This window comes from Hyperolius riggenbachi, chromosome 2 (genome assembly GCF_040937935.1).
Source record: "Hyperolius riggenbachi isolate aHypRig1 chromosome 2, aHypRig1.pri, whole genome shotgun sequence".
Lineage (NCBI taxonomy): Eukaryota > Metazoa > Chordata > Amphibia > Anura > Hyperoliidae > Hyperolius > Hyperolius riggenbachi.
The window spans coordinates 274,115,697-274,130,409 of NC_090647.1; the positions used below are offsets into that span (position 1 = coordinate 274,115,697).

Here is a 14,713-nt window from a genome sequence, read left to right on the forward strand (position 1 = left end):
GCTGAAGTAATGATGTGCATAGAACAGTATTGCTAAAATACGCTTCCGTGCATGCGCATCGTGAAAAACTGTGGTGGGCATTTTAAAAAACACGCGTTGCCTTAGACTTACATGACTTCCGGTCTGCCACACGCCGCCGCAGAACCGTATGGTAACAAAAATTTGCCCTTGCGTCGGGGATGCAGCAAAAAGTCACTTCCATCGTGCCGCACCGCGACGGTATGAAAGGCCCCTTGGACTTTTATTGCCGTGCCGTAGGTTGTGGTGAAAATTCTGTACTGCACCGCCCCCGTGTGAAAGGGCCCTTAAGTTTGCTGGGGTGTCCATTCATTCTGACATTCTTAAGTCATGTCTAGATGCTATGTCTCCCTTTTATACAAACCTCAGACTGATCGAGTGATTTTAGCAGACTGGTGTGACCTGCTCCTATTTGATCTTACAGCATCACCTTATGTGTATTTGCAGACCAGAATCTGCAAATTGTCTGCCAAATTCTTTGCCATGTATAGAGCTAATATACTGTAGACAGTCCTGCTTTTCTATTAGCCTCTTTAGTTTTGAACACATTTGTGTTTAACACCATTCTGTGTTCTAAAAGGCTCACTTTCGAGGGGGGGGGGGAGGGGGGAAGCAGAGTAGAAATTGTGTCTTAAAGAGGAACTTCAGCCTAAACAAACATACTGTCATTAAGTTACATTAGTTATGTTAATTAACATAGATAGGTAATATAATATCTTACCCACCCTGTTTTTAAAAGAACAGGCAAATGTGTGATTCATGGGGGCTGCCATCTTTGTCATGGGGGTAGCCATCTTTTTGGTTGAAAGGAGGTGAGAGGGAGCATGAGACACAGTTCCAACTGTCCTGTGTCCTGATTAGGCCTGAACGATTTATCGGTTTTGTATCGAAATCGCGATCACGGAAGTGACTATTCCGTGATCGCCAAAGCGGCAGTTTTTGCCGATATTTGCTGACCTGCGCCCTCTTGCTGTGCAGTAGCAGCAGTGTCCTTCTCCCACTGTGCAAACAGCGGCGGCTCTCACTCCCCGCGGCAGTGCAGTATCTCTATACTTCTGCCTAATTATTGCCACCTTCTCCTCCTCCTCCTGTCATCAGCAGACCCAGCGGCAGGCTCTTGCTCCCTCTCGCTCATCCTAGCTACATCGTCAGCTGGGCGGGTGGCAGACTCCGCCCACAGTCTCTCGCTCGTGCCCTCTGTGTAGCTCATACTGTAGGTGTTAACACTTATTTGCTTCAAGGATTGTTTAATGTTGCGCAGAGGGGTGCAGAGCACAGCGAGACAAAGGCTGTTAAGGTAAACCAGGCTAGTGTCTGGTGGTCTGACTTTTCCTCCGCATTTCAAAGCAGCTCGGTGCCTAGCAAGGAGCAGAGAAGGAATTCCCTTCCTCCTCCCCCTTCCAGAAGTTGTCACAAAGTACAGGAGAGAGCACATGGATCTATCTGCGCAGCGTGGGGGAGATTCAGTAGGCAAGACTGGAGTGTGTGACTGTGTCTATCAGTGTGTGTGGATAAGTATGTGTATGTGCATTTCAATGCGTACTGCAGGATGTGTGTATCAGTGAGTCTTGCGAGATGAAGTGTATGTGCGTGCGTGCGTATCAGTGAGTGCTGCGAGATGAAGTGTGTGTGTGTGTGTGTGTGTGTGTGTGTGTGTGCGTGCGTATCAGTGAGTGCTGCGAGATGGAGAATTAAGTGTGTGTATCAGTGCAAATCCCCCCCCACTGCTTACCTTTACCCTACCTACCCCATGCCTAATATTAACTGTCCCCACCGCCTCTGTGACATGACTCATACCCTCCATAATAAGTGCCGCATTGTGAAACAAGGGATAGGCGACATGATGACCTCTCCGCCGGCCCTCGTTGACTCTCGACTTAGTCTAAAGCTTGATTTGAATAAAATCGTGAATCGAAATCGCAATGTCTGATTGAAATCGTGCAATTCAATCTTTTCCTAAAATTGTTCAGGCCTAGTCCTGATCACCCCTCCCAACTGTGTGCGCTAGGCTTTAAATCTCAAATTCATAATTTAAAAAAAAAAAAGTGCACTAAAACAGCAGAATGAGAACACCATCAGAAATCCTATCATGCTTTGCACAGCATCAGGGGAAAAATGCCCGGGCAGTTTTCTTCTGTACAGCTAAAAATGAGACTTGGGTAACAAAAAAAAAAACCAAAGTTCTGATGCTGTGAAACTTTTAAAGTAACACCAAGCCTTTTCAGTGCTGCTGAGTAGATTTTTAGTCTGGAGGTTCACTTTAAGGTACTGTATAGGCATAGTTGATGTGTATATATTATGGCATCGCTGGTGAGCTGGGTGCAGGGTGAGCCGAATGATGGATCACCCTGCTGCCGCTCAAATCTCTAGTGGTGCTAAATACTATTCCCCCTCTGATTCGTAGTAACTCGGAGGTAGGTGTAATTTGGGGTCTGGCGATCGCTGGATCCCCAAAAACTGCTACGTAGCGGACACCTGTATATTTGCATAGCAGTTTTCTTCTGTCGTACTCAAAAATGCTTGAAAGCTGCAGCAACTAAGGGCACCTGCCCCCCCCCCCCCCCTTTCCGGTCATTTTGACAAGGGACACCTTACTTTTTTTTTCTTTTTTCTTTTTAACCATTATGCAAACTACAGTATAATATAAGTGTGGACCCAAGGACCAGGAGTGAAGTCATGCTTTTCAAGCCCTGGACAATACAAAAAAAACTGGAAAAAAAGGTGTTAAAGGAAACCATTAATTGCACAGTAAGCAATACAGTCACATAGTGAACTGAAAAGAACAAATACTGTAATTGTCAAATATAGCAGTTACAGTTTTCCCAACAGGCGCCATAATTGAACAAGAAAGAAAGTACTGAAAGGCTAAACACTCAGTCTACACCAAGTTCTTCATTTCTAGAGAACAATTGTTCTTTATTAAGTTTTGGATCAACATAATCTAAAGAAGAAAGCCAGATATTCCACATTTTTTGAAACCTGGCAGGACTACCTCTATGAGCGTACACTAGCTTCTCAAGTTTCAGTGACTCAATGAGTTCCTTGACCCAGGTATTATTAGAAGTGGACTTATCCTTTTTCCACAATTGCAGGATAAGTTTTCAAACGGGGAGCGCACAATAGTAATCTGGTACATTTTCATCATCGAAAGCACCCTAAATACAAATGGCAGCAGACCTAGGAATTACAATCTGGTATGGTATTGCTGTGGTCCGTTTTGTGTTTTGAATATTGGGACGAGGACAGGAGACCAGCCTGGAATAGATGTTTGTTTGTAGTGATTCCTATGAATTGGATTAAAGAAAACTTTTTTGGCATTCGAGGTGGTGTGTCTAAACAGTGTATTATCCAGCTGCCACTTAGGCCTCTTTCTCAGTGTGACGTTAAAGTCGCACGTGAGAAAATGTTTTAACGCAGACTAATGCACAGCAATACTAAGTCTGTGCGACATTCACAGTGCACACGTTGCGTTTGTGTGTAACGTGTAGCGTTATTAGAAAGTGCTGCATGCTGTGCGTTATACACGTTATTAGCTGCGTTGGACTGTTTGCACATGTTCAGTAATGACTTGGAAGCATACTTTTCATTGCCTGTATGCTCTACTGTATGCAACGATAACGGGGCATTAAGTTGCGTTGCAACTTCTTTGGGGTGTTGCATTGTAATTTGCGTTGCGACCTTAACGTCGCATCATAACGCAACGTCCTACTGTGAAAGAGGCCTCAGTGGGGCAATGTCTGGTTTTAAAGGAATTGAAGGACATTTTTAAACAAAAGTATCCCCATAGTTATATTGATTATTGCTTTTACCATTACAGCTTGTATCTCAGCATGAATATCTGCGTGCCAAAATTATATTGAGCTAAAAGTTGGGCATTGGTGTGGCATATGTAACAAAGATTTGCAGTATCCTAAACTTAAGTAATTGTTTACATTAATGGGGTTATTTTAATTAATGTGTATTTTAGTTATCTTTAAATGCATTCATATTCATTGCATTTGCCTCTAGACTAGACTTCCTCCTGGATTCAGGATTATACACTGGAGAGGTAACCGAGATTGCAGGAGCGTCTGGCTGTGGCAAAACGCAGGTTAGATCTACACATTTCAACTCTCTTGCGATGTACAGTAATATCTTATAAAACATAAGATTAATGTAGGATGTCATGTCACTGTGTCCAAATAAAAAGCAAAACCATAACTTAACTCCTCGCTACATGGGTGCAAACTCATTAAAGCCTCGATAAGTCAGGTGTGCACCCAGAAGAACTGGTTTACAACTCACCTATAGCCTTTCAGACAGCGGTTTTGGACTTAGCATGTATAAGGTGTGGATTTATTTGACTCTGAGTAGGTTTTGTGGGAGTGTTGATACAGGATAACCAATAAAAGGACAACTGTAATAAGAAGAATATGGAGGTTGCCATATTTATTTCCTGTTAAACAATGCCAGTTGCCTGGAAGTCCTGCTGATCTATTTGGCTGCAGTAGTATCTGAATAACACCAGAAACAAGCATGCAGCTAATCCTGTCAGATATGACAATGTCAGAAACTTCTGATCTGCTGCATGCTTGTTCAGGGTCTTGGCAGCATTTTCAGATTAGCAGGAGGTTAAAGTTATTTCAAAATCTTCAGACTTTTAATAAAGATGTTATTGTTGAGCTGCTGGTTTTGACTTAATTTGTGTGTGGCTTCTACAAATTTTAGCTTATTCTGCTAAGGATTGTTATACTAGGTTGTACATAATTTTTGGTCTGAAATGCTTTTTTCCACCAAATGTGTTTACTTTCCTTTTTTCTGTGATTGGATTGTTTAGATATGTCAAAGCATTGCTGTAAATGTGGCTAGCAGCATAAAGCAGAGAGTATGCTATATAGACACCACAGGAGGCCTGACTGGCTCTCGCCTCCTGCAGCTGCTACAGTTCCGAACAGAGCAGGAGGATGAGCAAGTAAGTCTTGATATTCTACAATGGAAACAGACCTAATAGAACAAGTCATTGCTCACAGGATAAATAAAAGCATAGCATGATGAGTGTTTCAGAAGCCAAAATAGAACTTAATTGAATAAATATGTCTGGTTATTCATTTTCTGACACTATACCATTACAATAAAACGTGTTTTTTTAATATTTTAAAATGTAATATAAAATATAACAATTTAATGATTATGCACTATTTTAACTTCAACAATAATATAGCCATTATACCAGTAACAAACTCCTGATAGAAATGGGTTCTGAAAAGCACACACCGAATAAAGCTGCCTAAGGTAAGTACAGAGGTATGTTCATGCTGGGTCCACATACCTCCATGTGTTGTTCATTCCTCTCCTTGTTCCCTCCAGTCTCCCAAGTTAAATGTTCAAACCAGAAGCCTGCCTCGGCTTGCTATGATGTTCCCTCCTATTACCCTCCCATTCCCACCTCATTACCTGCCCCATTCACCCTTAAAGAGGAGCTGTCAGCCATACTATCTCAGAAAAAAAACCCTCACATATATAAGTAGATAAATACTTGCTCTACTTACATAACATATATATATTGCACTGTCCATGTTTTGATTTAAGTGTTTTTTTCTACGGTAAAAAAGAGAAAATCCTTCTTAGGATTCTCTATTTTAACTGTGTCTATCTTGAAGCCAATTCTGATGTCATTTCCTCCCTTACTCTCCTCTGCCTTATTGTGTATGCCTTGCCCGCCCTCCTCCCAGTCTTCAGGCACTCCCACCTTGCTCTGCAATAGAAAGTGCACTGTCACAGCATGAGAACTATTGGCCAACCAGAGAGAAACGGAGGTGTGGGAGGGGAGAACAGGAGGGACATAGGCTTCAGCCAATCAGGCTGCATTAGTTAAGTCTAAGGGGAAAGTAAAAAAGCAAAAAAAGACAACCCAGCATGCCCTGCAACTTCCTTTGTGCGGCAATGTACCAAATAAGAGTCAGGTAAACTAAGGAATGATCATTTACCAACAAGAAAAGTAATGGTGATATTAACTTTTGGATTGACTGGTTAGCATCCTTAATACTTGTGTACCAGATAAAAATAAAAAATTGATTTTATGTCCGACAGTTACACTTTAAGAGATGAAAATGAGAGGGTAACGGGAAGGGACATAACAGCAAGCCTGCCTCTTCCTGTCTGAAAATGTGACTTTAGCTTTTTATATATTGGATAAAAAAACAGGGTAAGGTATTTTCCTGTTTCTAAAATTGGTATGTACGCCCTATTTAACGTGTGCAGGTGGGTAAGGGTAGATGTGCAAATCTTTTTATAACTGTCTAAAACATTTTGAGGGAACTGTATTTATGCATGTTGGAAAAATGCATGACTGTGTATGGAAAATTTGATTAATAATAAATGTGGAAATGGGTAGGTACATCCCAAGGGGTAGTCACTACATTCTTACTTGATATAAGGGTGTATTTAATAAAAAATATTAATAAAAAAAAAACACAATAGTCCTTTGTTTTTAAAAAGGTAAATTTATTTTTTAATAAATTCTCAATAATGGCTTGCTGTACAGACAAACTTGTTCCAACAAACTTTAATAACAGCCGGGGCAATCCCATGGCAAACAAACTGACACTACACCAAGGCCATGCGTTTGCTCAGGAATTGTCTCGGCTGTTATCAGTAATGTCTTGGATGGCATGTTCCAATTAGGCCAGTCAATATTATTTATGGTTCCATTTTACAATTATACAGTTTGTGCTTCCAAAAGGGCTACTGGAAGCCCAAAACATACTGATGCCAGCACACTGTTTATTGATGTTTGTTGGAGCTTTTTTGTCTGCACACCAAGCAACTGTTGAAGATTGTTTGGCTATTGATTAAAATAAATTATTTACCTTTTTGCAGTATTGTTTATTTATAAAGTACTCCTTTTATATACACCATATGGCAAATGCAATGGCAGCATTTAGAGCGAAAACTGCTCAGGACTGGAAAATATACAACTGATTGCATTATACTGTACTTGCCCAAATGGCAAAAAGAGAAGCAACTACGGGCCAGATTTATCAAGAGTGTCTGAGACAAAATATTGGTAGGTTTTTAGAAATCTGTGCAGAACTGTCTCAGGCATCTTAAGAAATCATTAGATAGTGCAGATTCCTTCTAAAACTGTTGTAAAATAGGAGGAACTAGGAAGGTCTCTCAGACAGAGCAGTGTGTGCGGGGAATTCCTGTTGCTGAGGTAACCAACACACCTGCTGTATTAATAGCAGCAGGCTCTGAGGAGGAATTCAGCAGGAGGGAGGAGCACATTACAAATTCTGTCTAGCCCGCACTCTACAATCATGTCTAGCCTGCAGTGCTACATCTGTAGAACTGCTATCAAGCACTTCTTATTCTGCGCCAGTTTAGGGAAAGATTTGCACTTTTCTTAAAGGAGAACTGTGGAGAGAGGTGTATGGAGGCTGCCATATTTATTTCCATTTGAGCTATACTTTCAGCCATAGACCCTGAACAAGCATGCAGCAGACCAGGTTTTTCAGACCATTTTGACAGATATGACAAGATTAGCTGCATGCTTGATTCTGGTTTGATTCAGCCACTACTTCAGCCAAATACATCAGCAGGGCTGCCAGGCAACTGGTATTGTTTAAAAGGAAATCAATATGGCCGCCTCCATATACCTCTCACCACAGTTTTCATTTAACTGTAGTGCAGCTCTAGAAATCCACGCTAAACTGCCACTATTACCTAGGATTTAAGAAGGTTCTTATTATGCAGAACGGTTCTCCCTGCTGGTTAGAACAGATTAAGAAGAAAAAACTGTCGGTAATGCGTTGATAAATCTCCCCCTACATACCTTGGCTATTTTCTTCTTGTTTTTTTTCATAAACATACAATTAAGCTTCTTCAAAAATACATGTACAACGGTGGCAACAAGCACTAAAATTTTGTTTGGTTTATTTATTTTCTATATATGATTATATGTGACTTTATCTTTGCGATAAGGGATTAAAAAAAATGGTAGTGTACACCCAAGAGCCAATTATTTTCTATGTGGTTTTTCCACTAAAACATTATGTTCCAGTTTTACTCATAATGAACAAAGTAGAAGGCTTATCTACATGGTAGTTTCTACAGTACATGAGTGTTTGCTGTTACAAGCACAGGAGACAAACTGGACCTCACACTTTATTCCTTTCTTTGCTGTGAATTGTATTGTGCTGACAGCACACATACAGTTTACGTTGGCTGACTTTTTTTTAGAGGCAAAATATTCCCAAATAGCTCCTAAATAGTACTGGTTGCTGATGGATGCTTTGGCAGCATTCGGATAAGCCATTAAATGTTCACATACACATTGTTTCATAGGGTTAACAGGTACGTTCCTATAATTTCTCTTGCTCGATTAGCTCTTCGGATTCAGATTAGTTTTGGCAGTGACACAAATGTTGTGTTTTTCAAGATTTGTGGCGGAAGTCACATTTTTAGAGCAGAGAGGTGCTCTCTCCAGCCGGACAGATGCTCGTTTAGCACATACTTTGACCTGAGGAAGCAGCTGAAACCGAGAAACGCGTTGTCACAGTGCTCATAAAGTTTATATATAAAATTCTAATTCAATACATTCCTTGTGAGTTTTTTTTTTTTTATAGCTCCTGCCAATTAGGCTTTATATAACTTATTGTTGTCCCACTGGGCACCTCCCACTTTTGTCTAGTTAAAGTACCCTACATCTGTAGGGTTTGTACCTCACAATTTTATTGCGAAATACAATTTTCCTTGGAGCAGCAACCAAATCTCTACATCAAAAAGGCTGAGTGGAGACTCTACTTCTCCACATGTCTATATGAGTGGTTGCATCTATTGGCAGCCCTCCTTTGTGAGTATATTTTCATTATCTTAACTTATCTACCATCACAAAACAATATTACACCAGATTGGGCTCCCGGAGTCCGCGTGTTATTTTCTTTTTTTGCTAGTGCAAAGCAAATTGAGAGAACCATTTAAACGGTTCATCAAGAACTTCAAGTAGAGAGATTCAATCTGATCCAAGAATGTCCAGCAAGCATCAGTGATGATGAGTCATCTACAAAAGTGCAGAGCTTTCCCTGTATTGGCAGCAGGTGGGTTGGAATGCATCTGCATACATAGTGAGGCGAAGGGTTTTGTATCAAGAATAGCAGCAAAAATGTCTGCTTCCAGGCAACAAGCCTCTAGTCTTTGAATGTGGGTTATTATATTTTCTCTTTAGGGACAAAGATGGGGAAATCAAAGAGAAGGAATTAAGTGTACCGGTTGACAACAGGTTAACCTCTTAAGGACCACGGGCTTAAACCCCTCTAAAGGCCAGGTCATTTTTTATAAATTAGGCCACTGCAGCTTTAAGGGCTCGCTGCAGGGCTGCAAAATTCAGCACACAAGTGATTTATTCCCCCCCCCCCCCCTTTCTGCCCACCTACAGAGCTCTCTGTTGGTGGGCAAGGATCGCTCCCAGGATGTTTACTTATTTATTTTTGTAAATATTTTATTATTTTTGTAATAAAAAAAGCGTATTTATTTATGTATTTTTTTCAATCCCCACCCTCCCTCCCCCCACCAGCCGATCACTGTAAGCCTCTAGAGGGGATAGCAGTACAGCGCTGCCTTAGATAGCAACGCTGTACTGTGTGAATAGACGGCAGTTTCGCCGTCTAACAGTCTCCGAGCGGCAAATGCCGCTGGGAGACTGAAGGCAGAGCTCCGTCATTCAAGCAGAGATGCACATGCATCGGCGCGCGCGACCTCCTGCAAACCACGCCCCAAGGACTTTACGCTGATCGGCGTTAGTCGGTCCTGGGGCTGGCGCCGCGTGCATGCCCATCGGCATGACACGGTCGCCTAGTGGTTAAATAATCGTAGTCAATGCAAAGCAGCTGAAGTTAAAGCAAATACAATTTTGGTATGCAATAAAAGGGAAGTGAAAGCTCAGGATGCTAGCATAATATCCAGCATGGCTGGATGGCGTACTGGTTAAGGGCTCTGCCTCTGACATGGAAGACCTGGGTCCAAATCTCGGCTCTTCTCAGTAGGCACCCTTGGGCAAGACTCCCTGCGGCTTCTTTTCTACGGACTGTTGAGCGGTGTGCTTAGCAAGCAGTTACCAGGCAGCAGTGAGCAGTTACCAGGCAGCAGGGAGCAGTTACCAGGCAGCAGGGAGCAGTTGTAAGAGTTTGAGAGGCATTTCACTGCCTATCAACTGGTCATGGAAAAGAAGCCTAACTGCTACTGGCTATAGATCATGTCCTAGTGGCTGCAGCTCTGGCACTTTGAGTCCGCCAGGAGAAAAGCGTGATATAAATGTTCTGTGTCTTGTCTGTGTCTAATACTGCTCCTGTTTAGCTCTTGTAAAGCTGCATCTAGAAAATGGAATACACATTTTCAACCAAACTATGTATATTTAACTCCAAGCACTAACTAGGTAAGAATGGATCACCATGAGTCAGCATTTGGCACAGAAGCTGATATTCAGCATGCCATAGAGAATTGCAAAAGACACAGTGGGATGCGAAAGTTTGAGCAACCTTGTTAATCTTCATGATTATCCTGTATAAATCGTTGGTTGTTACGATAAAAAATGTTAGATATATAGGAGACACACGCAGTGATATTTGAGAAGTGACATTTATTGGAATTACAGAAAGTGTGCAATAATTGTTTAAACAAAAGTAGGCAGGTGCATAAATTTGGGCACCACAAAAAAAATGAAATAAATATTTAGTAGATCCTCCTTTTGCAGAAATTACAGCCTCTAAATGCTTCCTGTACTTTCCAATGAGAGTTTGGATTCTGGATGAAAGTATTTTGGACCATTCCTCTTTACAAAACATCTCTAGTTCATTCAGGTTTGATGGCTTCCAAGCATGGACAGCTCTCTTTAACTCAAACCACAGATTTTCAATTATATTCAGGTCTGGGGACTGCGATGGCCATTCCAGAACGTTGTACTTGTTCCTCTGCATGAATGCCTTAGTGGATTTTGAGCAGTGTTTAGGGTTGTTGTCTTGTTGAAAGATCCAGCCCCGGCGCAGCTTCAGCTTTGTCACTGATTCCTGGACATTGGTCTCCAGAATCTGCTGATACTGAATGGAATCCATGCGTCCCTCAACTTTGACAAGATTCCCAGTCCCTGCACTGGCCACACAGCCCCACAGCATGATGGAACCACCATTATATTTTACTGTAGGTAGCAAGTGTTTTTCTTGGAATGCTGTTCTTTTTTCCTTCATGCATAACGCCCCTTGTTATGCCCAAATAACTCAATTTTATTTTCATCAGTCCACAGCACCTTATTCCAAAATTAAGCTGGCTTGTCCAAATGTGCTTTAGCATACCTACTGTTTGTTCTGTGGGCGGAGAAAAGGCTTCTTCTGCATTACTCTCGCACACAGCATCTCCTTGTGTAAAGTGCGCCGAATGGTTGAACGTTGCACAGTGACTCCATCTGCAGCAAGATGATGTTGTAGGTCTTTGGTGCTGGTCTGTGGGTTGACTGTTCTTACCATTCTCCTTCTGTTTATCCGAAAGCTTTTTTTTTTTTTCTCTTGGTCTGCCACTTCGAGCCTTAGAGACTCTGTAACATAAAAAAACATCCCCTGGGGGGTACTCGCCTCGGGTGGGGGAAGCCTCGGGATCCTAATGAGGCTTCCCACGCCGTCCTCTGTCCCACGGGGGTCTCGCTGCAGCCCTCCGAACATCCGGCGACAGACCCGACTGTCAATTCAATATTTACCTTTGCTAGCTCCAGCGGGGGCGCTGTGGCTGCTTTCGGCTCCGAAGTAGACGGAAATGCCCAATCTCAGTTGGGTCCGCTCTACTGCGCAGGCGCCGGAAACTTGCGCCTGCGCAATAGAGCAGACTTGACGGCGATCGGGTATTTCCGCCTACTTCGGAGCCGACAGCCGGCAGAGCGCCTGCGCAGGAGCCGGGAAGGTAAATATTGACTTCATCTTGTACGGAGGGCTGCAGCGAGACCCCTGAGGGACGGAGGACGGCGTGGGAAGCCTCATTAGGATCCTTAGGCTTCCCCCACCCGAGGTGAGTACCCCCCAGGGGACGTTTTGACGTTACAGATTCTCTGTAACTTGAACTGAGCCTGTTGTCCTCCATTTCTTCAATATGTTCCTAACTGTGGAAACAGACAGTTGAAATCTCTGAGACATCTTTCTGTATCCTTCCCCTAAACCATGATGGTGAACAATCTTTTTTTCAGGTCATTTGAGAGTTGTTTGAGACCCCCATTTTGCTACTCTTCACAGGAAATTAAGAGGAGGGAAACTTACAAATGACCCCCTTAAATACTTATGATTGGATTCACCTGTATGTAGGTCAGGGGTCACTGAGCTTACAAAGCCAATTTGAGTTCCAATAATTAGTTCTAAAGGTTTTGCAATCAATAAAATGACAACAGTGCCCAAATTTATGCACCTGCCTAATTTTATTTAAACAATTATTGCGCACTTTCTGTAAATCCAATAAACTTCATTTCACTTCTCAAATATCACTGTGTGTGTCTCCTATATGATTTAGTTAACTGACATTTTTTATCGTAACTGCCAACGATTTATACAGATTAATCATGACTTAACAAGGTTGCCTAAACTTTCGTATCCCACTGTATGAAGAAGAATCAGCTCTGTAAATATTAAGTCCACAAGGACCAGCACACTCAGGGATTTCTTCCAAAAGTCATAGAAATCTTTATTACAGAATCTTCAACATCATAAACATTAAAATACGTGAACCGCCATTTATAGCAGTCGGGTAGACAAAGGTCACCATCATATAGAAAGTCCAAACATACTCCGTCTGCTGGGGGACTAGGCTTTCGATAGACATTGACAGTCTTTGGCGGTCATGGTATTGCTGGATTGTCCCTGTGACGGTTCACGTATTTTAATGTTTATAATGTTGATGATTCTGTAATAAAGATTTCTATGGGTTTTGGAAGAAATCCCTGAGTGTGCTTGGACATACAGCTCTGTAAATATTGACTCCACATAAATGTAATGTATTTGCCAATAAAAGGCTTTGAACAAAGTTTACAAAGCACAACATGTGTTTTATTGCCAGTGCTGTATGTCTTAACTGGCTATAGCAGTGGCACTTGCATAATATCTAGTGGTATCCAATATAATCCTCAGCACTAGATATCCAGGCATCAAATGGTGATAGCTGCAGTCACCCCGTGCTCCAACAGACAGACAGGTGACAGTCGCCAAATGGATAAGTCCAATCACTGTTAGTTGGTAAAAAGACAATTGACATTTATTAAAATCCAAATATAAAAACCCCAAGGGTACTCACATTGAGGGTCCTTCTCACAAGGGACCCTTCAGTAAAACACAGCATATAGTGCACATCCAGTGCATAAGCGATCAATCTGGTCGTAGAGTTTTGCCCAATCTCCACACCTCGACCGGTTTCGGCGTTGTGCTGTCCTCAGGAGCAGATGCAGATTGATCTTTGGACAAACAATTTATAGATCTCATCACTTACATGTTTAATTCAAATGCTGCCTCCTCCATAGCTTCCATGTCGTTCTTTCTGCATTTAAATGCATGTACTAATGTATGTACTACAGGTTTATCGCAGTATACTGATATTTGGGACTACATTTCCCAGGACCCTTAGCGGGTCATGTGACAGAACTAGTGAGTCACCAACCATTGCTGCACGATCATGTGATACTCCCCTAACCAATCAATGTTAGTACGTGCATTTTAATGCTGGAAGAATGACCTGGAAGGTATGGAGGAGGCAGCATTTTAATTAAAAGTGTAAGTGATGATCTCTATAAATTGTTTGCCCAAAGCTCAATCTCCATCTGCTCCTGAGGGCGGCGCAACGTCGAAACCGGTCGAGCTGTGGAGATTGGGCAAAACTCTATGACCAGATTGATCGCTTATGCACTGGATGTGCATTATATGCTGTGTTTTACATAAGGGTCCCTTGTGATAAGGGCCCTCAATGTGAGTACCCTTGTGGTTTTATATTTTTGGATTTTAATAAATGTCAATGTGTCTTTTTACCAACTAACCGTGATTTGACTATTCATTTGATGACTGCCACCTGTCTGTCTGTTGGAGCACGGGGTGACTGCAGCCGTCACCATTTGATGCCTGGATATCTAGTGCTGAGGATTATATTGGATAGAAGTGTTGGCCAGAGTGGAATTTGGTGACCTTGGCAGCTATCACTATATCTGGGAATATCTAGTGTGATTCAAGGAGGACAAAACCAATCGGAAACCTAGGTGCTAACATATTACAAAGTGCTGTATGATAAATGGGGATAAAAATGTCAAACCTAACTACAAACTGACAGCGGAAGAGATTAAGGCCATTCTAATTAAAGCAAACTGCGGGTGGGGGATTTGATACCATTTGGATCCTGACCTTGGATGAGTGCACCTAGACTGGGCATATATGTGTAGTGTCTGTGCATGCCCAGCAGAGTAAAGCTACACATGCATGGATTTTTTTTCCTTCCTGCACGAGCACTTAGTTCTACTAGGCATGTGTACATGCATAGTCTTGATGCACAAATCTAGTCGAACTGGTATAGAGGGACTCTGCACTGGAACTGTAGGCTATAGGAGGAACTGGTAAGTTTCAGAACCATTTAGAAGCTTTCCAATACTATTTTTTTTCTTTTTGCCATTTCAGGTTTCCTTCAAGATGTATTTTTGGTGGAAAACATAAAG

The 14,713-nt window shown here is 42.0% G+C and overlaps 1 protein-coding gene across 1 annotated transcript in view; it reads left to right on the forward strand.

Annotated features, from left to right (window-relative positions):
- RAD51D (RAD51 paralog D) overlaps positions 1-14,713 on the forward strand; it is a 54,559-nt gene that overhangs the window by 17,464 nt on the left and 22,382 nt on the right. Inside the window, exons 5-6 of the mRNA XM_068268711.1 lie at positions 4,027-4,108; positions 4,835-4,969. Of these exons, the coding sequence (XP_068124812.1) occupies positions 4,027-4,108; positions 4,835-4,969 (217 nt within the window). The remainder of the gene's footprint in view (positions 1-4,026; positions 4,109-4,834; positions 4,970-14,713) is intronic.